At 41.4% G+C, this 27,769-nt stretch overlaps 1 protein-coding gene across 8 annotated transcripts in view; it reads right to left on the bottom strand.

Annotated features, from left to right (window-relative positions):
• Positions 1–13: 13 nt before the first annotated feature.
• Positions 14–27,769, bottom strand: part of fcho2 (FCH and mu domain containing endocytic adaptor 2) — a 50,307-nt gene continuing 22,551 nt past the window's right edge. Inside the window, exons 8-30 of one of the 8 annotated variants that reach the window (XM_030435546.1) lie at positions 26,021–26,117; positions 22,702–22,746; positions 21,981–22,050; positions 21,851–21,875; positions 21,555–21,611; positions 20,270–20,327; positions 19,903–20,078; positions 17,609–17,633; positions 16,903–16,947; positions 15,317–15,356; positions 15,086–15,171; positions 10,815–11,312; positions 10,268–10,383; positions 10,050–10,179; positions 9,814–9,897; positions 9,448–9,507; positions 8,800–8,911; positions 7,296–7,451; positions 6,447–6,579; positions 4,150–4,349; positions 3,578–3,642; positions 3,296–3,460; positions 14–3,214 (exon numbers count right to left, since the gene is read on the bottom strand). In XM_030435546.1, the coding sequence (XP_030291406.1) occupies positions 3,192–3,214; positions 3,296–3,460; positions 3,578–3,642; positions 4,150–4,349; positions 6,447–6,579; positions 7,296–7,451; positions 8,800–8,911; positions 9,448–9,507; positions 9,814–9,897; positions 10,050–10,179; positions 10,268–10,383; positions 10,815–11,312; positions 15,086–15,171; positions 15,317–15,356; positions 16,903–16,947; positions 17,609–17,633; positions 19,903–20,078; positions 20,270–20,327; positions 21,555–21,611; positions 21,851–21,875; positions 21,981–22,050; positions 22,702–22,746; positions 26,021–26,117 (2,466 nt within the window). In that variant the 3' untranslated portion in view covers positions 14–3,191. The remainder of the gene's footprint in view (positions 3,215–3,295; positions 3,461–3,577; positions 3,643–4,149; positions 4,350–6,446; positions 6,580–7,295; positions 7,452–8,799; positions 8,912–9,447; positions 9,508–9,813; positions 9,898–10,049; positions 10,180–10,267; positions 10,384–10,814; positions 11,313–15,085; positions 15,172–15,316; positions 15,357–16,902; positions 16,948–17,608; positions 17,634–19,902; positions 20,079–20,269; positions 20,328–21,554; positions 21,612–21,850; positions 21,876–21,980; positions 22,051–22,701; positions 22,747–26,020; positions 26,118–27,769) is intronic. The other 7 variants (XM_030435548.1, XM_030435547.1, XM_030435550.1 and 4 more) reach the window with 7 other exon arrangements.

Genomic DNA, 27,769 nt, shown 5'->3' with positions numbered 1-27,769 from the left:
CACACAGAACACATTTAGTCATTTTAATATATTTGTATATATTCATATATTACACATTTAATACAGGCACAATGAGAAATCATAAAGTAGAGACAAAAAGTGGCTGATATTGGTAAAAATGTACAATTTATGAGAATCATTTACACAATTTTTTGCTCTCTTTAAACTCTGTTTAATACAACATATAAAGACAGAAAGACAGAATGTGAAAGTGACTGAAAAAGAAGCCTTGTGAGTTTATTTTTGAACGATTTTAAAGGGACAGCAAGAACCAGCTTGCTAATACAGAATACAATTACAGAATCTGTGTACTCGTTTTTTTTTTTTACTGCTTTCCACTCATCTGATCAAAACCACTGATGTAATTAAACACTGTAAAAAAAAAAAAAGTCTGTTGCTACAATTTTTTTTAGGATTTCGTGTAAACATGTTCATTTAAACTACCTCCAAACATTTGGCTGATTCAAGTTCAGAGTGCGATACAAAATTTAAAAACAGACAAAGATTCGAATGGACACTTCCATCATCTATTTAAGGTGTCTGCTTCTAAGTGATCATTAAAAAGGCTTGAGTTAAACCAGGTGTTGTACAAAATCATACAAAACATGGTTATCACGTGTAATCACCCTGGTCAGATATGATGAATAAAAATCAAAATAAATGATTAGTTCCCAAGAGATCAACTATGGATATGAGTTTAAATGACAAACTACAATGAGCCCTGTTTCACAGCACAGCGGACTGTAAAAAATTTGTAGAAGTAGAAGTTATTTCCTAAAAATCTTATCTGAGAGGTCATTTGGCCGTGTGATGCACAGTGTACGAAAAACTCCTGCCCGGAAAGGTTTCATCAACTTTCAATCACAGCTTCCAGGCGACTAATCGCATCTCCCAGACATGTCACAAACCAACACAACTTAAGGACCATTAACATGGTTGAGGTCGATGGAAAATGTCCTACACAACATAAAAATACTCCGTCAAGGAAATCCAACAGCCTCTACAGCAGCAGCCTTCATTAGTATCAGACGAGAATGAAGCACCAAGAGTCAAACGTGGCATTTTTCGCCCCAGTCGCCATGATGAAATGTTGGCGGTTAACGTTTCTGCAAACCATACGTTCACGTTTGTGCATGTCACGGCTTATATATCGAGGGGTGGAGGGGATGGACAATTTCCAGCCGTTTATCGCGACAAAAACCTGATATTTACAACAAGGTGTCAGGTCATATGCAGCTGCGCTTGTGGCAACAAAACCAGGTGATTTACCAAGATCTCGGGACACCTCTGCTGATTTTGTGACGACAAAACTGGATATTTTAGACTCAAAGTTGGGTCATCTTCAGCTGAGTTTGTGGGGGGAAAAAATGGGTGTTTTTGCGACATCTACAGTCGTGTTTGTGGAAACAAAACCAGATATTTTAAACCCCAACCTGGTTTTATCGTGCCTACAGGATGCGCACAGCATTGTGAATCAATGTAAAGTTGCGACGTAACGACACAAAGTTTCAGCACATCTGTGGTTTGCAAAAACATTCATTATCAACATTAATTCGGACGAGCATTTTGGGCTTTTTCTCATCCATACATGCATTTTCTGAACCAGCTTGTGCTGTTTATAGTTCCAAGAGGCTGTATCCCAGCATGCAAAGGGCGAGAAAGAGGCATGGCAGGTCACTAAGCTATCACAGGGCAATGGCAGAACTGTGTCACAATATCAAACCACAGTCTACAACACTGGATTACTCAGCGTCGAGTAGTTGTGATAAGGCACGTCCGTCATTAATTTGGCCTCATTGTGCTACTGCTCACTCACACAGGCGAGCCGGCGGGAGGTGGAGGTCACCTGACGAGCGCTGAAGAGAAGAAAAGGCGCGATATAACAGAGTTCGATGATCAAACTCAATCAGCGAAGGCAAAACATGACTCATTCATTGCTGGAAGACAGTTGGGTCGTATAAACAGTTTCCCTTCGACATCCAAATAAAGGTGTAAAAAAAAAAAAAAAACAACTGGCACATTGTTGGTGCTATTCTCGTTAACTGTGCTGTAGTAGATATAAAAAAAAAGATTAGAGAAAAGTTAACAATCAGGCACATTTCTCCATTAATAGAGCGAGCACAAAAGCTTGATTAAAAAAAACACTGTTTTTTTTTAAAAAGGCTTCTTAAATTTGGGTTCACATCCCTTGATTTTTTCTGAAAGCATCTAAACATTTGACACAATGTTTTACAGTCAAGAGTGTTGAATTTTCTTTTTTTTTTTTTTTTTTTAATGAAGACTAAAAATCAAAGCTTTAAAAGTGTAAAAAAGACGAGCCGTGACTGAAAAGGGGAAAATTTACAAGTTCAATTCTAAAAAATTGATTGTTAAAAAAAAACGTAGCTTAAATCAGGAGAACCAAATTCAGGTTAAAAACGTTGATGCACGTGTGTTGCCTATTACACCTTAAACCCACAGAATAAGAGGCACTGAGGTCAGTATCTGTTTTTTTGTTTTTTTTTTGCATTTGTTTGAAAGCACTTGTTGTTTAATGTTATTTTAAAGGTCAAGCTTGTGCCACAGGTTCGTGAGTACTGTCCGAGACAGATTCTACCTTCATTGCTTCATTGCACATGATCAAAAAAGACAAATGGTGAAGAGGAGGAAGAAAGGAAAAAAAAAAAGAAATCAGCAAACGAAACTGATTCGAGAGTTGAGTCAGAGCAGAATATTCAGTGTTAATATTTACAGTTCAGAGGGAGAAACCTTTTGATTTTTTCTTTTATATTCCTCGTTCGGCTCTTGAGAAAATGAATATAAGAGGAGAAAGAGCATCTGAAAGATTGTTAGTGCACTTTTTTTTTTCATTTTTTTTTCTCATGATTTTTCAAATACAATATAGATTTATATAAAATCCATAAATTGTTTCTGACTATACAAAAGTGAATTGATCAGAAAGCATTATTAAACTTCATATCTACACATTTCCTGAAAGCTCATCTTCTTTTTCTTTTTATTTATTTATTTTTTTCTTTTCTTTCAACAGTGTTCAATACTCAGTGCTGTTTTATTGTAGTGAGATTCTCGCCTCCTGGGCAGAAGCCTGACTGTGCTCAGATGGATCCAGAGGTCCAGGACGCCTCGCAAAGTTGCCAACCTTTGTGTTTTTGTTTTGTGTTTTTTTTTCAGAACCAGAGTGGTGGCTCACCTCAGCAGTCTGCCATGTAACGTCCTAAAGGAAAAAGAAGTGCAGTTTGAGTTGCTGATGCATTTATTATACCAGTATCAGTTACGTTTGGATGTACCTGCCTACCTGTGGCAAATCTCTTCTTGTTGAGAGAAAGTCTGTACCCACTCCCCAGCAGCTCCATGTCCACTCCTGACAGGGTGCTCCCGTCGCTCATAAACTGCACGGCCAGGGTGGAGGGGTTCGAGGGTCCGTTCGATAGCTCAAACTTGGCCCTCAGGGACCCGGCGCCTTGAGTAAAACACAAACAAAGGCCTTCACTTGCTGCCAGCAATTGATCCAAATCTTCATTCTTTATGAGTAAGATTTCCAACAAGCTGTCTCAAAAGAAGAAAAAAGATGATTTACCTTCATTTTCAGACTTTTCTGAGATGTCGCTCAGCTTCCACAGACATTTACTTTGCTCTGAATTCCTAAAATGAGAGAAAGAAATAACATCTTAAGCTGTTTTTGTATAAAAAGATGCAATATGTAAGAGTTAGCCACCTGTTGAAGGTCGCTCGGAACAAAGCATATAGCATATCACCGGAGTAGTGGCTAACCGCTGCTCGCTATACTTCTTGCTGCAGCTACTGCTGTTAGCTAATTAACTCACTTAGCCGTACAGGTAGTGGCCCTATCAGCTGACTGAGTCCGCCTGGGCTAATAGTTAGATGCATTGAGAGTGTTTGTGTTGGCACCACAGGTAACAGAACCGGGCTCAGGAACCTCCCGCTGCAGGACGGGAGCACAAGTTTGACGACAAGTGATAAAGCACAGAGGTGATTTACCAGCGCCTGAACAGGACTCTGACTCCAGGGTTAGGGTTATTTATTTACGCTCTGTTGATAATGTTAGTTCAACTGAGATTAGAGAGAATATTTCGAGCATGTCACACTTCTTTTTATCCTCCTGCTGATGTAAGAAGCGCCACATCTTACCAGATGGAGTTGGGAATAGACTGCATGCCGGTGACTCCTCCATCAACAGGCACTAAGATCTGCACATTGGTGAGCAGACCAGGGGCGGCCATGGACTCCGGGTTGTATCGGTAGTCTACCCGCAGGTCTGATGTGCTCGGTGTGCACTTCCAGTAAACGGTCAGGTTGAGAGGAGTGGAATGGATCCCATCAGACAGCACCTGAACGCAGTGCACAGAGTTTGAAGTCAGACTTTAAATATAAATAAAGCTGCTTTGAGTTGGAGCTATCAGAGTGATGTTCCCAGTGTCCCTATGAGACCACGTTAGAAGTAAAAGACAGTCTGACTCTCAATTTTCAACATAGTTTTGCCACAAACATGTTTAGTTGGTTTGCTGAAAGTGCAAAAAGCAACTTAAAAACAAAACACTCAAGTTCCTCCAGAGCTTCCTGGAAAGTTTAAAGACAGAAGCCAAAACAAAAACTGACTTTTCTTCCATCAACAAAACTCTTGTTTGTTGATCTGAATTCACGGACTGTTTGTTTTACCCCTCGGTGAGCTTATATTTCAATAAATACCTACATGTCCCGATCCGCCACATGTAAACTAAAACTTTATTTGTCAGGAGAACTCCCAAAAAAAAAATTCTGATTATGGGGTGGCAGGACAGCCTTTAGTGGTTTGTGAGGTTGTGTGCAGACTGGAGGGCCAAAGCTTGATGCTTGATGACAGTGTGGCCAAACCAGCTGAAGAAATCTTTAACAAAATATTTAACCCTAAACTCCTCCAGCACGACAGCCATATGTCTCATAAATAAAATGAGAAATTATGGATCAATATATACATAAATAAATCAGTGACTCCTTTTTTATATCCCAGATCTTGAGTTTGCAATTAAGACCTTGGCCATCTTGATTTTCTGGAGAAAGAAGTGACCATATTTGGATGAGAGGGTGGAGCTGGAGAGGATAATCTGATTGGCATGGTAGCAATCTGTCAACCACAAGGTAGCCACGCCCTTAAGCCTACCCTGCTTTATCGTGTCTTTTACTTTAAATGGGAACCTAATTTACAAAATGAACATCATGCTGTGTTGAAGAAGACTAGAAACTAGAGATCAAGACTGTAAACTCATTAGGAAACTGTTCACTGAGGTACTAAATCAAGCGAGAAGTAGAGCTGTTTTCTCATAAGCTTAAATGCAATCTGACTTCTTTTTGAAACCACTGGAGCCCCTGGAAGATTTAAGGCCTTCCACATTTCAACACTAGAAGCCAGTTCCATGTTTTAAAAGGACAACAATGCAAATAAAATTAATTATAAAAACAAACACGGCACTGAGCCTTCGGAGTCGAAATCATCACCCTGATTTATTTTTCCTCCGTTGTGTTTGTTTCCTTCTTTTATTCTAATTTCCCTCTGCTGCTGGAGAAGTTCTTGGGTTCAACTGCGTTCTGTGTAAAGTGCTAAATAAATAAAGTTGAGTTGAGTAAACATGAATCCTAATTTCACCAGTATTACAGAAAACATGTTTACAATAAGACCCTCTAGGGAAACGTGATGAGACGATATTTAAAAAAAAAAAAAAAACCACACAAAACAAATAACAAATCAGTCCCTTACACATTACAGCTCAGTAGAGATAAACATTAAAGATGGGGAAGAGGTTTTATAGTAACAATTCTTCAAAATGGTGTCCTCTGACTGGCAGGTTTTACTGGGTTAGCGCTTTTAACCTGTACACGTATGGTGCTGACAAGTTGGATTTTCTGTTTAAAGCCTTCACAAGACAGTCTTTATGCAGGAGGACACACAATATAAACTCATTTCATCGTGTCAATAAACCAGTTCGAAGCTATAAAACAAGCTTTATTAGGGTTTGTTTTAAAGACGATGTTATCTCGAGATGTGTTTCATTTCACCTGTGTGTTTGTGTGACATGAGGACTAAGCCTACAATATGTCGCTGTGAAGGGTTCAAACCAGATGGGTGCAAAGTTGACTGGTGCAGAAAGATCGTGGAGGCTGTGTGAAAACTTTCGGAATATTTTCAGAATTGCATTTCTTTTTTTTTTATCATCACTGAGATTGTTTAGGCTGCGAGATCATTTCTCTTTATCTTCGGAACATGGCTATAAAAAGTTAAAAAAAAACCCATTCTGCTTGTATTTCCACACCGCTCACTCACCGACACTCATGTACAGTTTTTGCTTCATTCTCAGACTCGTCTGGCGGGTGAAGCACTTTGGGAAATGCATTCTTCCAACTACAGTTATTTTATCTGGATAAGGTTCGCGGCTCGACTTTGGCTGACTGACCTGGTATTTTAGGATGTCCACGTTATAGTAGGAAGCTGATGGATTCTGATCTGAGGCTTTTCTGAGGTAGGACGTCAGTGCTTGCATGTTGAACCAGAAGTCCTTGGTATTAGAGTCACTTTGGGAAGGATCACTGGATAAAAGACAAAACAGTCAGGAAAGACACACACACCCACACACACACACATTCACACACAAGGAATAATCAGAGGCTCAATTATTCATTGCTCTTCTTGGCTTTGTGTGTGAAGCTCCAATAGCTTGGAAAGAATGACCCTGTTATAGCCAACCAGCTACTAAATCATGAATTCCATTTGATTCAATTAGTACAGCCAAGTGGTCTTCATGGATATGAGACAAAACAGAGCATAAAAGACGCGTTAAAAACAGGCAGAGATGTTATTTTTATCTTGACTTTTTGGGACGGGATACAAACGGGCCTCATCGAGATTTTAAAATAGAACCAACACATCTAAATATGCATTCAGCACATCTGACTAAAGAGGTGACAGGGCCGTTAAACGAGGCAGCTGTTATACGGAGTTTGCTGTTCTTTGCTATTTTAGGGGCGTAAAGTGTTTCAGAAGAGACACGGGCTGTTGAGAAAAGCTGGCTGTTAAAGTCTGGTGGAAAATACTTCCCCGACAGCCTAATGATAGGTTTATGTCAGATTACTAATTGAATTTCCTCTCACTGACGCAGACTACATTTCCTCGGTCCTCGCTCGCATCATCGGGTCCGAATCCCACTTAACCGCGACCGCGACAGGTTATCGACTCGTCAGCTCTGCAAATCTCAACTCCACTTGCGATGCGAAGTGTTCAAGCTGTTTACGGGGCGACGTCTCACCTGTATAGTAGCTGTTGGTTGGGCAGGATCTGCTCCAACCTGCTGGTGTTCTTCAGTTTGAAGGTGAGCACGGCCGGGGAGGGGTTGTTGGTGAACACCTTGATGATGCCCGTGGGGAACGACAAGGTCATGTCTCCCGTGATCTTCACAATGCACCTGGGGAAGGCAGCCAGACGAATGAGTGACGTCATAGGTAGCATTTGCTGATTATTTTTTCCTTTTATTTGTTATGAAAAACGTCGATCAGTGTTTCCCAAAGCCAAAGATGACGCCCTCAAATGTCTTTGTTCTGTCCTAAACTCAAATGTGTTCCATTTACTGTCATAGAAGAGCAAAGAAAACTGAAAATATTCACATTTCAGAAGCTGGAACCAGAGAATTTTGACAGTTTTCTTAAAGATATGACTTCAGCTTCTTACCTCTGACATGTCTGGTAAAGGGAGATAGAATAAGATCATTCCTGCACTCGTAACATCTCTTTTGTGAAATATCAAGATCACTGTTGGACAGTTTCGAAGAAGAAGTGTTTAACCTCGCGCTGGAGTGTGTATGTGTTACTGGTAAAAGCTGATAGTGTCAAAATGTGTTTTTTTGTGTCTTATAGAATATCTTTTATAAATATTAAAGGGTAAAACACTTTTAAATTCGAAGCGAGTAGAGTAGACACATGGCTTTAAGTCGCAGGTGTAAGACATCTCCATTTGCGCTTTTCTTAACATTACAGCTGCACCGATTGATTGATAGAAAAATATAATGAATGTCTATTTTGCCAATCAATTTCTCCCTTCAGTCGTTGTTCAAGAAAAAATAAGGATAAATATACGGATTTGCGGCTTTTCTTTGCCATTTATATCAGTAAATGAAGAGTCTTTGGGTTTCGCTACATTGTTTGGACAAAAGCAGAAATTGAATACATCACTTTTTCACATTCTATAGATTAAACAGTTAATTGTGAAAATAATCATTAGTCGCAGCCCTACTATATGTACACGTCTGTGTGCTTCCATAGTCTCATATACATTTCTGACAAACTCTGGGGCGAGATGAGTCTTCCTCCAGTTGCGGTCTGCCTGCGCGGCGGTGGTCACGGCCCACAGCGGGTCTCAACCTGCATTGCTTATGAAATGTTCCATTTGCTAATCCCTGCAAAAATAAGCCTTTTGCACAGCAGCAATTTAGCAGCAGTTAACCAATAAAAGGCTGTATGTTTTCTCTGCCCCGGACTATAATCTGCCCCATGTAGGTTATCCACTATGAAAGAATGGTGTCAGACTAACGCAAAACATTCCACACATGCGGAGCGAGACGGAGATCCACTCTGCAAAAAAAAAAAAAAGGTCTACCGAGCGTAACGCACATCGGGCTTGAGACGAGCACAGCAGCGCGTTGTGTGACAGCTCATAATGTCATACGTGTTGTGGCCGAGGTTCAAATGTGGACAAAAATGTGTATGCGTGCAGGTCCATGTCGGGGCCTTTGAGCGGTAAGGTCATGTGAGACTCACTTAGTGGGATCAGCTCCTTTGAAGTAAGCATTAACCGACTCTGTGAAGGCCACGGCAATGGGCAAAGCATCTTGGGATGCCAGGGTCACAGGGCTGGGACCGCGAGACGTCCCTGAGAACGAGAAAGGCACAGAGTTTGAGGTCTGTTGATGCAGCTGCAGATTTAAAACAGCGGGGTCCGGAGCTCACGTCAGAATCAGGAAGGTTTCATCGTGCAAAGATGCATTACATAATATACAGTATCTGTATTATTGCATTTCATGTAGTCAGTCATTCATTCGTTGCAAATCAGTACATTCTGTTACTTTTCAAACAGAAATCAAGTTGTAAGAGTAGATCGTGCTACTGCTGCTTTTAGTTTACACTGTTTTAGTTTAAAAGACAGCATAGTAAAGGAACAGGGTGAACTGTTTCTTCAAATAATCAAAAAAACAATTAAAAACAATTAAATCTTTACAATGTTAGGAGTCGATGCTGCTGACAGTAAGACAGACGTGAAAGAAGGCGAACACGGAGAGGAAACAAGACAGAGAAATGAAATCACTGCAAAGCAAGAGATCCAGTTGTCCAATCCATCCCATCCGGCAGACTGGTGTTAGTTTGAGTTAAACACAGAGGAGAGTCCTCTTGTATGAACTTCAACTGTACCTGCTGGCGTTTCACACCGCTTCTCAAAGGTAGGCAGCTTCGCTATGAACACATCATCCTCTTTATGCCAAATCAAAAAGGCACAAAGAAGAGAAAGAGGAGACAAACAAACCCAGAGAGCACAAATGTGAGAGGGGAGATGAAGCCAGCTTCCGAAATGTGTGATGGCAGAAGTTGAGCCCTGAAGCTGACAACACTGATATGATTGCACACAGAGATGAACGAAGAGCTGACACTCCCTAATGATGACATTCTTAGCATCAGTGAAATGTATGCAGAGGAGAGATGACTGACAGCACAGTGAAACACCACAGAAAGGAGGAGTCTCTTTTACGGAAACAAGAGTTTGGAAAAAGGCAGACTCACTTTGGCTTAGTAGAAAGAAAGGAGAGAGGGAGAGCAGCTCTGGCTCTAGGGAGGAGAGGGAGGGGGCAAAGGTGTGCTCGGCTCCTGTGAGGAGAGGAGTCAAGGAAGGAAGGACAGAGGAGTGAGAAGAGAGGGAAAAGGTATGTGGCAGGTTGGTGAGGAGCTGAAGAAAAGGAGAAGAAATAGTCAAAGGAAAGGGAGATTCTGATTACACGCAGGAGGCGGAGGAAGCTTACCAACAGTGGGCGTGTTACCGGCGCTGAGCGAGGCATTCGAGGACAAGGAGGAGGAACTCTCCGCCCGGGCGAGTGGTGCAGTAGGAGGAGGGCTGGCGTTGGATGTCTTGGGTGGGCTGAACGGCCGTACCTGAGCGAAGTCGATCAGAAAGGATGATGTTATCGAATATCAGAACGGTGATCAACGCTGTGCTTCACCTGCAAGGATAACAACTCACAATCTCATTGATTCCTGTGAGTTTTCCAGTGGGGAGTTTGGGTCTGGATGAGGGTCGTGGCGGCGGCACCAGGGCTCCAGCTGTCAGCGGGGTTGTGGGTCGGTTTGGTACTGGCACTAAACGGAGAATCACATGAAAGTTTTACTGGTTAGTGGCAGTAAAACACCGTGGGAATCTGGAACAAATAAACGTGTATGCACGTGTTGCAACTGTGCTACGTTCAAGTAGATGCAGAACAAACATGCACTGATAGAAAAACAATATCGGCAAAACATTTTTTTTTTTTACAAACGTGAAAATCATAAAAAAACGCATTCCAAACATAAAATTCACACAACTCAAAGACAGACGTGTTGCAAACCAGGCAGAGTTAGATAAGCATCTGTGAAATAAAATCATGAAAGAACCACAAAACAAATGCAAATCAACTTCAAATCGAAAACAAATGCACAATATGAAACAAGTTCAAATAAAACAAAATATAAAGCTAAACCTCAAACCAAACCGCACGCGCAACAAAAGGCTCCAGCGTCACTAATTATGTTACCAGTGAATATTTTGCTTGATGGAGCAGCGCTCCAATCTGTAATCCCGGAGAAGACATCAGAGAAACCGCCGTCCTCTCTGCTGCCCGACGCTTTGCAGTAGGCGTCGGCGGAGTCGTCAGAGAGGAAGCGACTCGACCTGCCGGAGCCGGACGGAGGCCTCTGGAGCTCCCTCACGGACGTCCCTGAGCCCTGCCGGCGAGGTGGTGCAAAGTTATCACTGAAGGCGATCCACTGGCTCTGGGACCAGGACACGGAGGAGAAGGCATCGACGCTCTTTGGGGGGCTGGCGGCAGGTGAGCTTCTGATTGGGTCGACCGGCTCAGTTGGCAGGGTGATGGGGGCGCTCTGGGCCCTCGCTGGCATAGGCTTGAGTGCTTGGAAAGGGTTTTCTGGTGAGTCCCAAGGGGAGGATGTGGTGGAGGAGAAAGAGGAGACTTCTTTGGATTGTTGGCTCTCCACCAGGGGAGGAGAGCACTCCGGTCGCGGTGCCGTCTCAGCTGAGGGGGGGGGGGCGATGTGTTTGACAGAGGCGATAAACATTACAAAAAGCACAGAAAGGTAAACTCATCTCACACCACACGAAGATTGCAAAAGCGACCACTCAAACAGTTACTGGCGCCCTATTGCTATCACTATATCGAAAATAAGGCTGTATTGGGAAGAAAAGCCAAATTCAGAATTCACATCCACATTTTTTTGGATTAGAACTTGCCTCTCTGTTTTGTTGTGGCTGCAGTAAAGTAAAGCCATCATTCAAAGTATAAAAGTGTCCCTCAAGCATAAGAGAGAATCCAAAAGCGATAAAATTAAACGTCTTTGTCGATGCTGGAAAGACGTCCAGTGGAGAGCAAGACTGAAGTATTTTTGTCATCCTTTGAAGACGTCTTTTTAACGCTCGCTGATGACGTCCAAGTGACATCCCTGCAGGGTTCAAGGTAATTTTAGACATCTTTTCAACTTCAGCCACAATTTTTATAAAAGCTCAGATTTACCTCAATGCAGCAAAAGCTACAGGGTGTAAATCTCAGATGTCTGAATGAGGCATGGCCTCTACCAGGTGAGCTAATCGTCAGCTTTTGGTCATCCAACCTTCAGCAAGTAGGCTAATATTCCAACGGTGGATGACCAAAACAAGGTATATAATGAAGCGGATGAATAGCTCACTTGGTAAAGCGCATGCCTCATTCAGATTAAGTAGGCTGAGGGTTACCAGGGTTCAAATCCTCCCCGTAGCTTTTACTGCATGCAATGAAAATTAGCCGTCATATAAAGTGGATTTCATTTCAACGTTCAAGACTGAATTTCTGGGTTGGTACATGGAGGCAAAATATCAAACGGTTCAGGAAAAAAAAAAAGAATGTGAGCTTTTAAGTAACTAATCCACCGGAGCACGAATTGGCACAGGCCCGGGTCATATAAGGTTTCACGCCGATACGTTGACTCTATGTATATACTGCAATGTCTTGTGTGTGTTGTTCCTCTTTTTTTCTAGGTTCATGGGGATACACACCAAACACAGTCGACAAATCAAATAATTCTGCAGTTTTTCTTTTTCATATCAAGCATCAGTGTGGACTTGGAGGATTCAGCCGGTTTGGATTTCTTATAATTACCTCGTGTTGCTTCCAAAATGACATAAATGACAAAGCAGCAGCAGTTACATTTTATCTAAGCTTTATAATATTACCATAAGTGGAAGTTTGGCTGAGTTAAAAACTTAATATACAGGTTATTAAAGTTTCTAATCTACACTTTTCTACTTGTAAGTAATGGACTCACAAAGTATGCAAATCAATGGTAGGTCATGATATATCCTTACAGAATTACGATGCCTATTTGAAACTGGAAAAGGATGCACATCCTGTTAATTATAAGTCAGTCTGATTTTCATACATACAGGGAAAATTCCATGGTTTACATGAACTAAAACAGAAAATCAAACATTAGTCCCATGCAAAAACAGGGGTTGATGAATGCTTCGCCCTTTTTTTTCCTTGAAAGCACCGTCACACACATTTTTACCTGATGCCTCTGGCAGAAAGACGTCTGAGTCATTCGTCAGAAAAGATGGAGATGGAGGGATTGAAAGGAAGATAGAAGCAAGGTCTAACGAGAGAAGTTCAAATGAAATAATGAATCAAACCAACAGAGCATCCAGCAGGTGATTCAAACTCGGACAATGGCACAGAAATGAAAAGAAAAGTAAACAAAAACAACATGTAAAACACAGAAAAAAAAATAGAAAAGGAACATACAATAAATAAATACAATTTATGACTTACATTAAATAAAAGAGTCCAGACATTTTCGCAATCTGTTCCCTGTTCAGTGAGAGTTTAATCTCTTTAATTCCTCTCAGACTAGACTTGTTTAATATGTCATGTGTGCATTGGGAGCTGCTGATTCTGCTGCACGGTACACAGAGGGATTTCACAGGCGGTAAGCGGGCACTTAATTCCAATCACCGTATCTTAATCAGGACACTCCACGCTGCTCTTTTGACTTTTAAGCCGAGACCTTTGACAGTAACGAGACACTGTTTGACAACATACGTGCCAGTGGGCTTTATAGCCGACCCCTCTGACCTCCACTAGGTGCCAATTAACTGTGGATTACGCTTAACCTAGGCAATGGGTCAGCGCTAATGTCACTCTGTTTAAACACTGGTGTCAAGCATGTAAAGCCATGAGAATCACACTATCAACACTGTGTGTGTTTCAGAAACATGGAAAGTAAAACAAACGCTCAAGGAACATGACTGGAAAGACTTCTAGAGGATTTATAGAGAACAAAAGGGGGGCTCACTTATATAATACAGAACTGGAAATACTTTAAAATAAGGGAGAACCATTTAAGCTTAGACAAAAAGTGAGATACTGGAGAGCTGTACATAATAGGAAAATGATTTCAAAAGCAAACTAAGATAGAAAAAGTCTGACATTTTAATTCCCTCAGGTCAAATGTTCTGTTGACCCCTCGGGGGTCAGTTTCTCTGGGACGGCCCTGAGAGGAACGACTTCCAACTGAGCGACTCAGAAAAAAGAAAGAGAGGGAAGGGGAGAGACAGCACAGTCATAGAGAGATGGTGAGATCAAGGAACAGAGAGAGCAAAGAGGACAGGACCACAGGCTCAACAGAGTGAGTAAAACCAGACTGTTTGTGGAGCATTATCTGTTATCTGTATTAACTGCATTGCATTGCCATTCAATGTATTTATATTCTGTAATTCCCGGTGTTGGGGAGGAGCTGTGATGTTGTCATTCAATCACAAAATAAATGTAAATGTAATCTGTTACAGAGGAAAAATATGTTGTTAAATTGCAGTTCAAAAATCATAATGTTGGCTTTACATCTGAATATCTTGTTATGCAAAAAGCTGAAACATTCAGCCTGTTGCTATGCATCTTGTTGCCAGGAGCGTGGGTCAGCAAAGCCATCGGGACACATTTTAGAGCAGCACCATCAATGGTAGGATGGCTTACAAGGAGCAGCCTAAACGTCTAAACTGGGCAGCACTTGCTCAAACTCTGAGCGTTATGTTTGGCTGGTTCCCACTTTTAAATCTGCACCGCCTCTCGTGAGCCAATCAGACCTTTTTTTTAGCTTTACTGTCAATTGTCACTCTAACAAGTCTTACAGAGGGAAACGCTGAATGCATGTAATCCAGCACATTTGATTTAATTGATATCAGCCTCACTGCTTATTGTTCACCCTCTGTACACCATGTCAGAGTTGTATATCTGATTCTAATACAAACCCAACATTTTCTTGCTGCTTCACATTAAAATCTACAAATGGCTAAACAGTGAAGCAGTCAAAGACGATGAGTGATGACCAGTCGTCAAGTGTGTATCCACAAAACAAGACATTTTTGGCATTCTTTCATCAGTGGATCATTTTGAACCTTCAATCAGCAGCATGGGTGTACATTGCTGTTGGATTTATTACTGACTGACTTCCTCATTAAAACAATGTGAGTTTGTTTGGCTGCACTCTAAACAGATAAACCACTTGTTCGTCTGTTGTATTCCCGACAAAGTAGCTGCTCGGCACATGTTTGCTGCAGCTTTAAATTTGCTGTTGCCACCAGCAAACACAAGTGTCGCCAAACCAACCGAGGACTGAAATCGAAGAAGTACAAGTTTAAAAAGGAATCACAGCGATCCCTTATTGGTGGTACACATTTTGTTGAGGGATACTGTAGAGATGTAAAACCTTGCGTCATGGAGAAACACACGTCCACAGGAATCAAGATGAAATGAGGTATTACCTGTCGATGACGACACCGAGTGAGAAGAGCCTGCTGCCAGAGTCGGGCTGAACGGGTCCAGAGACAAAAGGTCGTTGTTGGCCAGTCTGACGCAGGACAGAGTGAAAGAGTCGAGTCAAACTTTATTACATCTCAAGCTAAAAGCGGCACAATTACTTTCAGAGTCAAAATACGCAAAAAACGTATATAAAACAGAAAGAAGCAGCAGTCGTGAGTCACTTTCATACGTACTCGTATGATGTTGGCACTCTGCTTTTTGCCAGCTCATCACCTGCAGAGAGAGAAAAACAAACAGAGAGTTAGAGACTCACAGACCGGCACAGAGCGATGACAGCACATACACTTTCAGAGCAACTAAAGAATAAAATAAAAGCCAACAGAAGACGGCTAGTGTTCAGTGACATTTGCCAAAAGTCATGTTTAAACTACATCACACCTTAAACCAGAAACATAAACTGAGGTTTTGACTCAGCAAGTGAGAACCAGCATCTGCCATGAAAAGTCATAGAGACATATTTGCAGTAAGATTCGGGTTAGATACAATATTTTTCTTATTTTAGCCTCAAGCAGTAGATCCTTAAAGGGACAGTCCACCTCAAAATCATATTTCATCTCCTACCTTTGGTTCTATTTATCCATCTTGATTGTTTTTGGTGTGAGTTTCTGAGTTCTGAAAACATTTGCTGTAGAGATGTCTGCCTTTTTTCCACCGAACTACACCCACTAACTGTATGGCCTTTCAGAAGGAACCGTGCATTTACTCATAGACAAGAGGGTCGTTCCTGCCCATGGTGTCAAGCTACCATAGCTTAGAAAACTACCTTCTTGTCCATGAGTACATGCACGCTTCCTTCTGCACATTGATATGTTTGGCGGGTGTGGTCCGTAAGAAAGAAAGTAATTCTTACCTGAAACTGCTCACAAAAAGGACTGCGGATTATCTTAAGTAACCACAACTGCTGTTGAGTTTTTCAAATGTAATTTTTGGCGCTTTGAGAACTACAAGACGAGTGCCGCCTAGTTCCATTATTTGAGAAAAGGTAGAAATCTTACGGCCGATATCGCCAAATCTCGAACACTCACACTAAAACAATCTAGTTGGATCGATGGCACCACAGGTCAATCTGCCAAATGTGGTGCACCGCAGAAGGTGGCGTGCATGAAAAGAGGCTTGAACTCGTCACAGCGCACGATGTAAACACCAATTGGCTGAGCTTTAACGTTAGCTAGTTTTGTTCGCATAGTTAGCTAGCCTTAAATCAATGAGTAGTTACTCCCTTCCTTCTGGACAGTGATATAAGTGGCGGTGTTGTGTCAATAGTCTAAATGGACAAACAGCAGTACATGTAAGATGAAAAATATGTATTTTTGCTTTTGGGGTGAACTGTCCCTTTAATATCTAACCCAAATACTGCAAAGGATTAACTTAAAAGTGTTTTTTTAATGTGATGGTAACACTTTACAACAGGGGATGGACTCATTTTGCATCCAACAATAAAAATCCGTCATTGTTTAGTTATTTTGCGCCCCCTTTTTTAAAAAGTGTTACAAAACATTGCAAAGATCCGGAACAAGCATCCTGAAGCAGCACCAGAGATAACAGGACCCGCACATGAAAAAAAACACAATAAACATAAATGTCTCAAAATGAACTGAAAGTTTGCAGTGAGAGGACACAGTGTCAGCGGTGTTAGCTTGTGTCAGCCGGCTGTGCGAAAGGCTCCAATGAGGGGACACAAATGAGGGCTGTGGCAGATATTATGAGGGGAGGGGAAGGCAGGGTTATAGGCCAACTACTGTAGTGAAAACATACTCACCAGGCCTCTGAGCCTTAGAGCTTAATGTAGATACTCCTGTGATCCCTAAGCGTATGTAGAGTATACATCTATCAATGCAATACCTTGTGTAAATTGATCTCAACTGTACCAGTGTTTCATGTGCAGAATGTGCGTATTATCACCATCTGTTTACATACGAACATGGTATGTGAGAGCAGCTTTTGAAGAGAAGAAAAACATTCACTTTTTTAAATGCACTTTTTTCCAAACCTGCACCGAGACCTCGTGGAGCATGATGCATGACCTGTACGTAGAAGGACTTCTTTAAAAGCATTTTCTCGAGCACTCGGGCAAGAAATCAAACTCTCGTAAAAACAAAACTTCCCTTCAGCAAAACTGTGCCAGTTTGCAGAATGGAAAAGATAATTTCTGACATGTCTAAACATCAACAGCTAATTAAGCGGTTAATCTTGTTTGTACCGTTGGGAGGGGAAATATCCCTCAAGCTCACATTTTACAGAAACGAACACTTATTTGCTTTTTTCTCGGGATGTGTTGGTTTTGGCTTCGGTTTCTGGATTTTCCCTTTTTCAGAAAGACAACCTCTTTAAAAACAAGCCGTGCCAAGAAAAATGGAGTTGAGAAGTCGCAACAGTCGACCCCCCCCCCCCCCCCCCCCGCTTCTTTTTTCACAGTCATCCAGCAACACGCGGATACAGAGAGGTCAGACAGAGAAAATACTCACTGGATTGGTTCCTCCGCATCTGTCCCTGAAAACAAAAACAGACATTAGTTAATTAATCAGAGACGCAGGCGGCCCACCAAGAATTTTCAACCTTTACTTGCCAGAGGTTTTCCTGGATTGACGTGATTTTTTACAAAGTGAAGCAAAGTATTTTGAGCCTTGAGACCTTAAGCCTTTGATTGTGTTAATATAACAATATATAAGATTTCAACCACAATGAAAACAGGACGGTTGAACTGTATTATTAATTATTCCCAGTGGCCGAGGGAATTTTCCACTTCAGAGTTGAAGACAGTAAATCACAGGACTACTCTGGACTCGCACATACCAGACGTTAAACCTAGGGTGAAAGATTCAGCGGCGCAAAACCGTGCATGGAAGCCCATACACCGATCAGTGAGGGACAACACAGAGCGTGCCCCCGACACTTCACCAACTTCCTTTACAGAGCCGCCTTTTTTTTTTCTCTTTCAGCGACATAAATCTGCCGTGTCATGCTGCGTAACACAAGATATGCAAGATACACTCCTGAGGGTCACCAACCCGATGGAAACTTAGAGCATCAATTTCAATAAAGAATTCATCCGCACAAGGAGAAACGTTGGGGGAGGTTGTCAAAGCGAAGGGAGGGGGGGGAGAAAAAGAAACAAAATGGGTTTAAGGAACACAGCAAAAGCGTTTAACCACCGAAGAGCTGTGAGGCCAGGGTTTAGTCCCACAGGCGCTAAGCGGCAAATGGGTTCAATTACGGCTCTTGCTGGCCACACACACACGACTTCCATTGCTATTTCAATAAAGGGAACACCGCAGAGGGGGAACCGAACAGGAGGAGAAATGAAAAAGACAGAAAAATGAGCACGGAGGAGGGGGAAAAAAAAAGAGAAAAAGAAAATCTCCCAATAATTCACACCAGATGATGCAACGTTCGTCATCACCTTGGATGTATGTTTTAACTTCCAGAAGTTTCTTCGGTAAATATGAAATAGGAAAAAAAGGGTGCAAGGCAGAAATGTGAAGACACACAAGAAGAAGGCAAATTTGATGTAATGACTATTCTGGTATTTAAATGCAAATCAGAGTCACAAACAGCGGTCTGTGCCTTTTTTTTTTTTTTTTTTGTACTTTTAAGGATGAGAAAGTAATTGTGGGTTTGAGTCTCGACAACAAACCAAAAAAACCAAACAGCAATGAACAAAGTCAAAGGTTCAAAAGAGAACATCTTTTCCTCCTGAGTCTTGTTACATTAAAGAGAGAAAAAAACATCCTCTATAAACTTGTAACTTATCTTTTGTCATTAATTCCACGGGCGGAAAAAAAAGGAAAACATTTGTAAAAACTAGGCAACTGAGCCCATAAAGTATTCATAAATAACCACAACTGAGTCCTGTCTAGAACGAGTGGGCTCCTATAAAACACAAAGAGCGAAAGCAAACAAAGAAACGAGGAGGAAAAAAAAAAAAAGGAGTGAGGTACAACACAAACAGTGGTGAGAGCAGAGGAAGGGAGAGGCTGAGCTGAGAAGATGCCGTGACTCTCGTTTAATGTTGCAGCCGGTGAAACCCACTAGACCCCCTCCGCGACACCGAGCGTGCCCTCTCAGCCGCTCCACAACAACACTGACAACAACAGCGGCTCAGTGTGCATGTTTGCACACAAGCAGTAGTGGTTTGAAATTTTAATGGCGGCGGCTATTTTCATAGAGCGGGCGGGCGGAGAGTGATTCAGAGATTGAGTGATGGTGCGGGACGAGGAGCTGAATGAAGGGCTCCATGACTTAGGTCACGGATCAGACTGGGTTCTCGGTGTGTGTGTGTGTGTGTGTGTGTGTGTGTGTCTTCCCTTTAAGTGCCTACAAGGAGGGCAGTGTGTGCGAGTCTGCAGTAAAGGCCAACAACATCAGAAACTGAACTCAGAAGTGATTGTTTCTGAGTTCTCAATATTTTCTCTCCGAGCAGAAATGTTGTTTGACATGAAATTGAATTTGGAGGAAAAACAAAACGTGAAGTGTGAGCAAACAGGCATCTCGCTGAATCAGGAGCCAATCTGCCGTTTGAAATAAATTGGACATAACACATACGCCGTTCCAATGTAAATAAAATAAGCTTGAAGAAAGAGTGACTAATGGAGGGATCGTACGGTTAAACGGCGTTTCCCATCCGCCCCGACAAAGGTTAGACACTCTCCTGTTGCCCTCTAGTGTTGCAGAGGCAGAGCAGACTTCGCCTGCAGCAGAGCAGCACAAGACATGCAACAGGTTTGTGATTTTTGAAGTTTTTGGTGGGTTTAAGCCGTACCGAGGTCGAAGGCGATAAGATGATGTTTCCAATGGAGGCTTTGAGCTCGTCGATGGTGGCTCGGTTCTGATGCGTGCCGTTGTTTGGCTGAACGGGCTTGATTTCTACGTGGAACTTCCTGGGTTCGTCTTCATCCTCTGAGTCGCTGGACGAATAGAAGGAATTTTCTTTGGCATGTGAGCGGAACAAAAACAGTTAAGGAGACAACAGGGACAGAACAGAAAAACTAGAAGAGAGAGGTCGTCTACAGTCCATTTTTATTTAGCACTCAGACTGCAGATGGTCGTGAGCAGAAAAACAAATAGTAACAATTCCTTAGTGTCTTGTAAAGAGAGTGAAACGGCGTCAAGATTAATGTAAAGGATATCGTTTTCATTGGCTTCTGGTCTGATACAGAAGCCCTCTGCATCAACTTGGGGAACATTCTGCAAAACACAAACAGAAAAAAAGTTTAGAATGACACTTTGTTCAATCAACACAAAGTAAAACCTTAAAAATACATTTTAAAGTTACTAAATGTTCCCAAATTTTATTTCTCATTCTAACCGTCTTAAAAAGGGATTTTTATCTATTGTAAAATTACATTTACAGTCATACTGTCATCAGATTTTAGGCAAGAATTTTATTTCAAACGGATTTAAATTAGTCCAGTAAAATAAATAATATAATTTCATTCAAAATATGATTAAATTCATAACCGCTTAATCAAATAACTTGCAGGCACATTTAATGTATTTATTAGTCTATTTGTCAGGGTAGAGACAGTAACGTGACACAGATGTGCTGCACATTGGATTTACAGCCGAGGTTAATTTGCGACCTCTGTCCCTGATTGTGCCTTTCTACTTAAACCGGGTCACAACACATCATTATCACCAAGAGTACATTAAATCGAGGTTGATTAAATGAAGCACCTAATAAATAATGACAGTCTCATGGATGTGACTTGATCATATAAATACAGTATTTATATAACATTGCAATAATTCTACATGTGTTGTTTACGTGTTTTAATGATTTTAACCAGTTTGTTCTTTTTGCATTTTAATCTTCCCCTTTACAAACAATTTTACCGAAGTCAAAACTTGTGTTTTTCATTAATTTGTTCATGCTCATTGTACTTGCACTGTCTTTCCCTTACTTTAATTACTTACAGTCTATGCTGGCCTACTGCACAATCGACTTTTGTATCTTGTATCTTCAACTTGCATTTAATTTATATAATCTAGAGTAATAATTTTTCCTGCACTGTTTTTTTTCTTTTACTTTTTAAATCAGCTCACTTTTGCAATACCTGTACTGTTAATGTGCTCATGGAAGAGGTTCAACTGCACTTCCATATGCACATATTATTTCATTATTTTGTTTCCTGGCATTTTCTAGAAAACTTCTGAACGCCCAAATTTGCTTTAGGATCAATAATGCATCTATCTATATACAGCCACAAAGAGAAAGCACTGGAAAATGTCCAGATAAACTTTTCACACAACATTTTTACAACTTCATCATACATTAAACATTTATACATGATACTTTAGAGGAGACATTTTTTATTTCTGTATGTTTATTAAATGCTGTGTTGTTTTTTTTTATGTAAAAAGTCTGGATATGATATGATTACTTTGTGTGTCTGAGTGTATTAGCTTGCTTACAGCATTCTGGATGTCTATGGCCCCGTAGTATCCAGGGGGTGCGCCATTGGCAGTGTTCTACAAGCGCGAACAGAGAGAAATGAGTGAATGAATGAACGAGCAAATCTACAAAACAAACAGGGAGGAACACACGGAGAGAAAGTGAAGCGAGTCACATGTTCAAGCTGCAGAATACAAAGCAGAATAACATGAACTGGGCACTTTTTCCACCGCCTCCTTCTGTTTGAACATAAAAAGCTGAAATATAAACTGGGAGATGATGAGAAACTGGTTGTTTTGATGAAAATTATACTCACAGCAGCTTCGACTTCTGTAGACTCCCTGGCATACAAAAGCATCACATCGTGATTAGAGATTAATTTATTTTTACTGGACGGAAAATAGAAATATGTTGCACTGATTGTGTCAGTAGAAATCTTCACTCACGTGGAGTCTGTGTCCTTGTCTTTCCTACGACCAGGGATGCCAAATGGTTTTCTCTTTCTGGGTTTGGCACCTGAACATGAAAAACAAACCAACAAAATAACATTAAATCTGTTCTTGCTCCTGGTTTCTAAAATATGAGATTTAAAATCACTTTAAAAATTCAAGATTCAAGATTGCACATGGGCCAAACACATCTGTGAAGTTCCAAAAATATTATTTTACTAATTAAAAATGCATGACAGTATTAAAAAAGCACCAACTGAATGTTAAGATAGCCGCCTCTGAACAAATATTAGCATATAAACATGTTTTCTTAGATAAGATTGGTAACTTTAATATAAATTGATGGTTTTTAGAATTCCCAAATAAAGTCTGAAGTTGCCTGTGTAAAGTCATTTCAGTGAAGAAAAACATATTTCAAAAGCTGCATTCCTAGTTGCAATATTTTTATTAAGTTAAGAAATTAAATTAAAATGCATTAATGGGTGCACCCAAGTTATATGCTTGTGCACCTAAATGAAAGAGTTTGACCCACCAGTGCAAACAGTGTTAAAAGTTAGCCAAATCTTTGGCTCAGAGGTGTAAAAGCAGTCAAATATATAATTGCTTTATGTCTTTTATTATTTTTATATACTTTAACTGACTTAATTCAAATTCCCATTGTTGTGTATTTGTTTTCTTTTTTCTTTTAGTAAATCTTTAAGTAAAAGATAAGAATTACCTTCAGTAGCGATTGCTGCATTGCACTCCTCAAACTCAATGGGTCCTAATGAGACAAAGCAAAATTCATTTAGGTTCATTTGGCACAGAAAGGGTCAATGACCCACTGCTGTGAATGCTGTGAATGTACATCACGCAATAATCACACACACACATACACACACACCACAAACACACTATGGCAAATACACAACATGCAGTCTGGCGTGCCATACAGAGAGTGTGTGTGTGTGTACAAACAGGACTGGGCTGGTCCCAGAGGGCAGACAGGGTCAATAGCGGAGTCAACTGTGTGTCTGGTGGCCCTCGCAGAGAACTGACACTCCCTCCTGGGAACACAGAGCGCTACTCTACAGCGAAGAGTCTTCCTCACGTATAGAAAACCCACCTGAGACACCACGATCATCAAACAATTCTACATCAATGCAGGAGCTCTGGTATTCACGGAAAACAGCAGGTATTAAGACTAAACTCAGCTGAAACTAAACCTCCCCACATGGGACACGCAACCACTCGCTAACCCTATTACAATAAGACAAACAAGTCCAAGATTACATGCAGTGAAGTGTTTAAAGCCACATGGACAAATCTGCTCTGAGGCTTAAGAGATGCCCTTCTCCCCTTCCTCCTCTCTGGCATGCAAAAAATGACCCAAAAGAAAGAAAAAACACAAACAAACAAAAAAATACCACTGTGACCTCGATTATGAGATCACATTAACAAACTGTCATATCTGTGCACGCCCACGACCGTAATATGACTTGGAGCAGAACCAGCCGGGGATTTGTTTGAACGTAAAAATAACATTGCTTTTGGTTATTCGGATGTGTCATTCAAATGACGAGGCAGCGGTGAAAAACAACAAAGTTTACACTTAATTTAATGCTCATCAATTATACACATTTACCTCCGAGGCCCCACACTTGGATTGTCACGCGTTCAAGTGTGCCTCCAGAAACCATTATGGAGGCCTTTCAAAAGGGAACTGTGCCTTAACATACACATGCTCTCACACACACACAGAGACTAAAAGCTGCAGGAAAACCAGAGGCAAGACATGCAATGTGTGCACATGTCAATCAGACACATCCCGGAGGTTGGGCCGTTTGTGTTCGTGTGATCTTATAATCTTTTAGTCCATTAATCCATATGTTTTACCGCAAAAGTGAAACAGCAGTTGTGTGACCAGAACTGGCTTCTCGACAAAGAAACGGCACCTCAAAGATCAAAAGAATATTTTCTTAAAAATCCATTAACCTAGAAGACACGCAGTCAGCGTCTGTTATTAGCTAGACAGATACTATAACTAGAAAGCTTAATAGCTCGCGAGATGAGCAGGAGGGGAGCGAGACGGGGCTGGACCCTCTGGCAAGATTTCCGATACACTAACATGCCATGACCTGAAAACAACAAAGCTAATGATATTTTAACTGAAAACGTATACAGTAGCAGCGGTCCAATGCGCTCTCCCCAGAGGAGGCCGGTCGCGAGCAGAATTGACGCATTGTTTGGCGTGTGCAATGCCGAGTGAAGCGCAGGGAAGCGGCGAGTCACGAGAGGCATGCATCACGCCAAGTGAAGTGGATAAAGTACACCAATGACCGATCTACTCTACTGTGCAATATCGGGCCTCTTCACCGCCGGCGAACGCACAAAGACAGCACGAACGACTGCTTGTGTGTGTGTGTGCGGTTTTCATGCCAATCAAAACAAAATTGGCATGCTCATTCAGGAACTTTTCTCTCATGGGAGGAAGCGGGAGAGACGGTAATTTCATCGCCGCTCAGCTCCATCACTGTGCTGACATGAAACAGGTGAGAATGTCTGAACTCTTGAGGTTTGTCTTTTTCCTGCAGAGGAGGCTCATAATCTTTATCCAATTTGACATCATCATTCATTAAATGCATCAGTTGTCAAACTAAAGAAGGAGAGAAAAAAAAAAGGGACCCGAAAGCGGGGAAATTACTGGAAAATTACGAACTGCATTCTTTATTCGAGCTCTGGGATGTTTGACAAATGCTGTCGATCTGAGTCAGGGCCCAAGCAGAGCAGGACCTCTTTGCCGCAAGCATCCAGCGATTGCATCTGACAATATTTATGCACCCCGACTGCAAAAAAAGTCCAAACACCAGACATGAGAATATTACCTAAATCTGGGCAGACATTAGGAACTGTTTAAACATCTCCTAAACAGACAGACGACTTTGTTTATACAGGGGAAGATGTTTCTTTTCTTTCTACTCTCTGTGAGGGAAGCATGCAGTCACGCATGAGCAGAGGATGGTTTTTTAAATTGCATATGCTTCACATGGCACTGGGAGTGGGAGTGGGGGGGGGGGGGGGTTTGCGTGTCTGGCCCACCGCCAGTTGACAGCTCAGCTGGATATCGTTGAACACTCCGAACCCCCCTGCCTCGCAGCGTGTCACTTTGGGATTGTTTCCGCAATAGAAAGTTTATTCAACCTCTCTCTCTCTAAAGGCACTGGACCGGCCATCCGTTCAGCTATTTAATCAGGGGACAGACAGGTTATTTTTCTGACAGGGCCGGGGCTGCTGCGCAATCCCTAATGAACAGCTTGATACAAGAGGAATTTTCTGACCGTTTTTTTAGCCTCAATTAATTCTGCTGTCCAAACAAATGAAGGCCACCACTCCTCGGACGCAGCGTCTGGACACAGGGGTCACCGTTTGTGTACACACAAACACAGCAGAGGTGAACCCTTTGTGCCCGTGACCTGACGTAATATAGTACAAGTACAGGGACGAGTGGAGTAACTGAGTATTTACAAGCGGGGCTTTAAATTTGCTCGCGTGCATCAGGTTTCATAGACTGTTTACCATCAATAAATAGCGGTGACGGTGTAAAAAATCAGGCCTCAGAACTGCCGGGGTAAGTGACTAACTATCAATGAATGAGCTGTGTGTGCGTGTGTGTGAAAAAGAGGGAGGCGAGGGGGGGGCAGAGCCGAAGGAGTCTGAGGAGTATTCCCTTGATTATTGTGGCATGGCAAAGTTTACACAAGAGTCATTGTTGAGCTCTGACCTCCTGAAAAGGTTGGTTCTGCCTGCTTAGTCTGCGAGCACAGCAAAGCCCCCCGTGTGTCACATGCTTACTGGAATGCCGAGCCTGCCTACCTTTACAGCAGATTACTATGATTGACTCTGATGGCCCTCTCCTACTTCTAATTGCCCCTCTCTATACACGCCTACCCTCCCCATGAGGCAAGAACAGGCAGAGGGGGCCTGCTAATTTATTTAAACACGACACAGACACTAACATTTATCATTGGGATAAAACACATAAGGCTCCGGTGGCTTACCTGGTCTCTCCTTGCCCGTTCCTTTGCTCTCTGCCAGTTTCTGTATTAGGCTCTCCACTGAGGTGTTCTCGATGTTCCTCACAAATTCGTTGTGGACCTACGAAATACACAACAAGAAATGCAATTTTAATTTAAGGGATAGGAAACAAGCTTGATTCTCTCAAGTAACTTTATTTTTTATGATCTCTGAATGGATTTTATATAACTAGCGTTTAGTCCGTTAGCTCGATGCTAACACATAATGGGAATTGCCATTAAAGTGCTAATGGCATATTTACTTTTTAGGGGTGGAGGGAAAACGTCATCATAATGGAGCACCATCGTCCGCAATGGAAATAAGTCCTTAGCGATGTCTTTTACATTTTTATTTTTGTACTTCTGTATTTCAAGCTTGTCAAACAAACTGAGAAGTCCTGCTCGTCTGCTCTTCAACTAATCTAAAATCCACATCCGTTTAGTGTTGAGATGAATAATTCACACATTTAATTGTTGATCAGTTTGTTCATCATTTATATTCGCTGTAATCAACTAATGAAAAGGTTTATTATGGGCCATTTACTGGGCTCCAATTCTCTTACAGGTAATTTAATGATTGCATGCGCACTGACTGGACAGAGGTGTTTAACTGAGTGAGACTAAGTACATATCTTGGTACTGGCAGCAGAGCTACATTCAAACTCACCAGTAACGATAGAATGGCACATCGTAAGTGCAGCCTGCATGAGGCATGTGCTTTATTTTTTTGCGCCAGTGCCCATCTATTACTACTTTTAAATCACAACTGAAGACTCACCTTTTTAAAATTGCTTTCCCTGATGATTTGTGATGTTTTTTTTTATTTGTTTTATGTATACTTCATTTGTATACTTCACTTTGCTGCTTGACTGCTGTTTGTTTTTGTAAAGTATCCTTGAGTGACCTGAAAGGCACTTATAAATAAAATGTATTATTATTATTATTATTATTATTATTATTATTATTATTATTATTATTATCATCAGGTGAGCTGTTTAGGCTCAGGGTTCGAATTCACCATGTGGCAAAAATATGGCTGTCACAAAAACGTACATTTTGAACCACAAGAAGTCCCTTAAATGTCTGTAACTGAAGTTGAAGCGATGTCTAAAATGAAATTGTCAAAAACTTTCATTTTAAACACCGTAATAGTGAACACTGACAAAAACTTTCATTCTGGCTCTCCAGTGGAACATCAAAGTTGAAATTATGTCTTTTTGATATTTTCTTTTCTTTTGTTTGTTCAAGAAATAAGGACAACAAAATAACCCTCACTGCTTTAAACAGTCTGTCTCATGTTGAGAGTTTTCACAATGGGCAGAATGATTAAATGCATCAGACTTTTGGCTGGGTGACGGACATGAAGGTTACGTGTCAAGTGCTCGGTGCGATTCGTTTTTTGATAAACAGCACATGCGACAAATGCAGCTTGTTCCCCGCTAACTCCCACTGATTCGCCTTTAGTTGGTATTTACAACATTTCTTTTTGTAATTGGCCTGTGGGAACACACTGTACTTTACTGTCATTCTCTTGTGTCAGGTTGAATCATTATTGTTGGCACAGAGGCCTGCTGTTACCCTTTGGGCAGTATCAGGGGAGAGACAGTGTTTGTTTGCTTGTTTGTTTTGGATGTGTATGTGTGTCTACTGAGGGGGAAGTGAAAGCAATGTATAGGCATGGGGATGAAGAGCAGCGGCTCACTGCCATCTCACCAAACCATTTAGAGGTGCGTG

Source organism: Sparus aurata, chromosome 12 (assembly GCF_900880675.1).
Source record: "Sparus aurata chromosome 12, fSpaAur1.1, whole genome shotgun sequence".
Taxonomy (NCBI): domain Eukaryota; kingdom Metazoa; phylum Chordata; class Actinopteri; order Spariformes; family Sparidae; genus Sparus; species Sparus aurata.
Note: the sequence above shows the minus strand (reverse complement) of the source record. Positions and strands in the feature narration are given on the sequence as shown.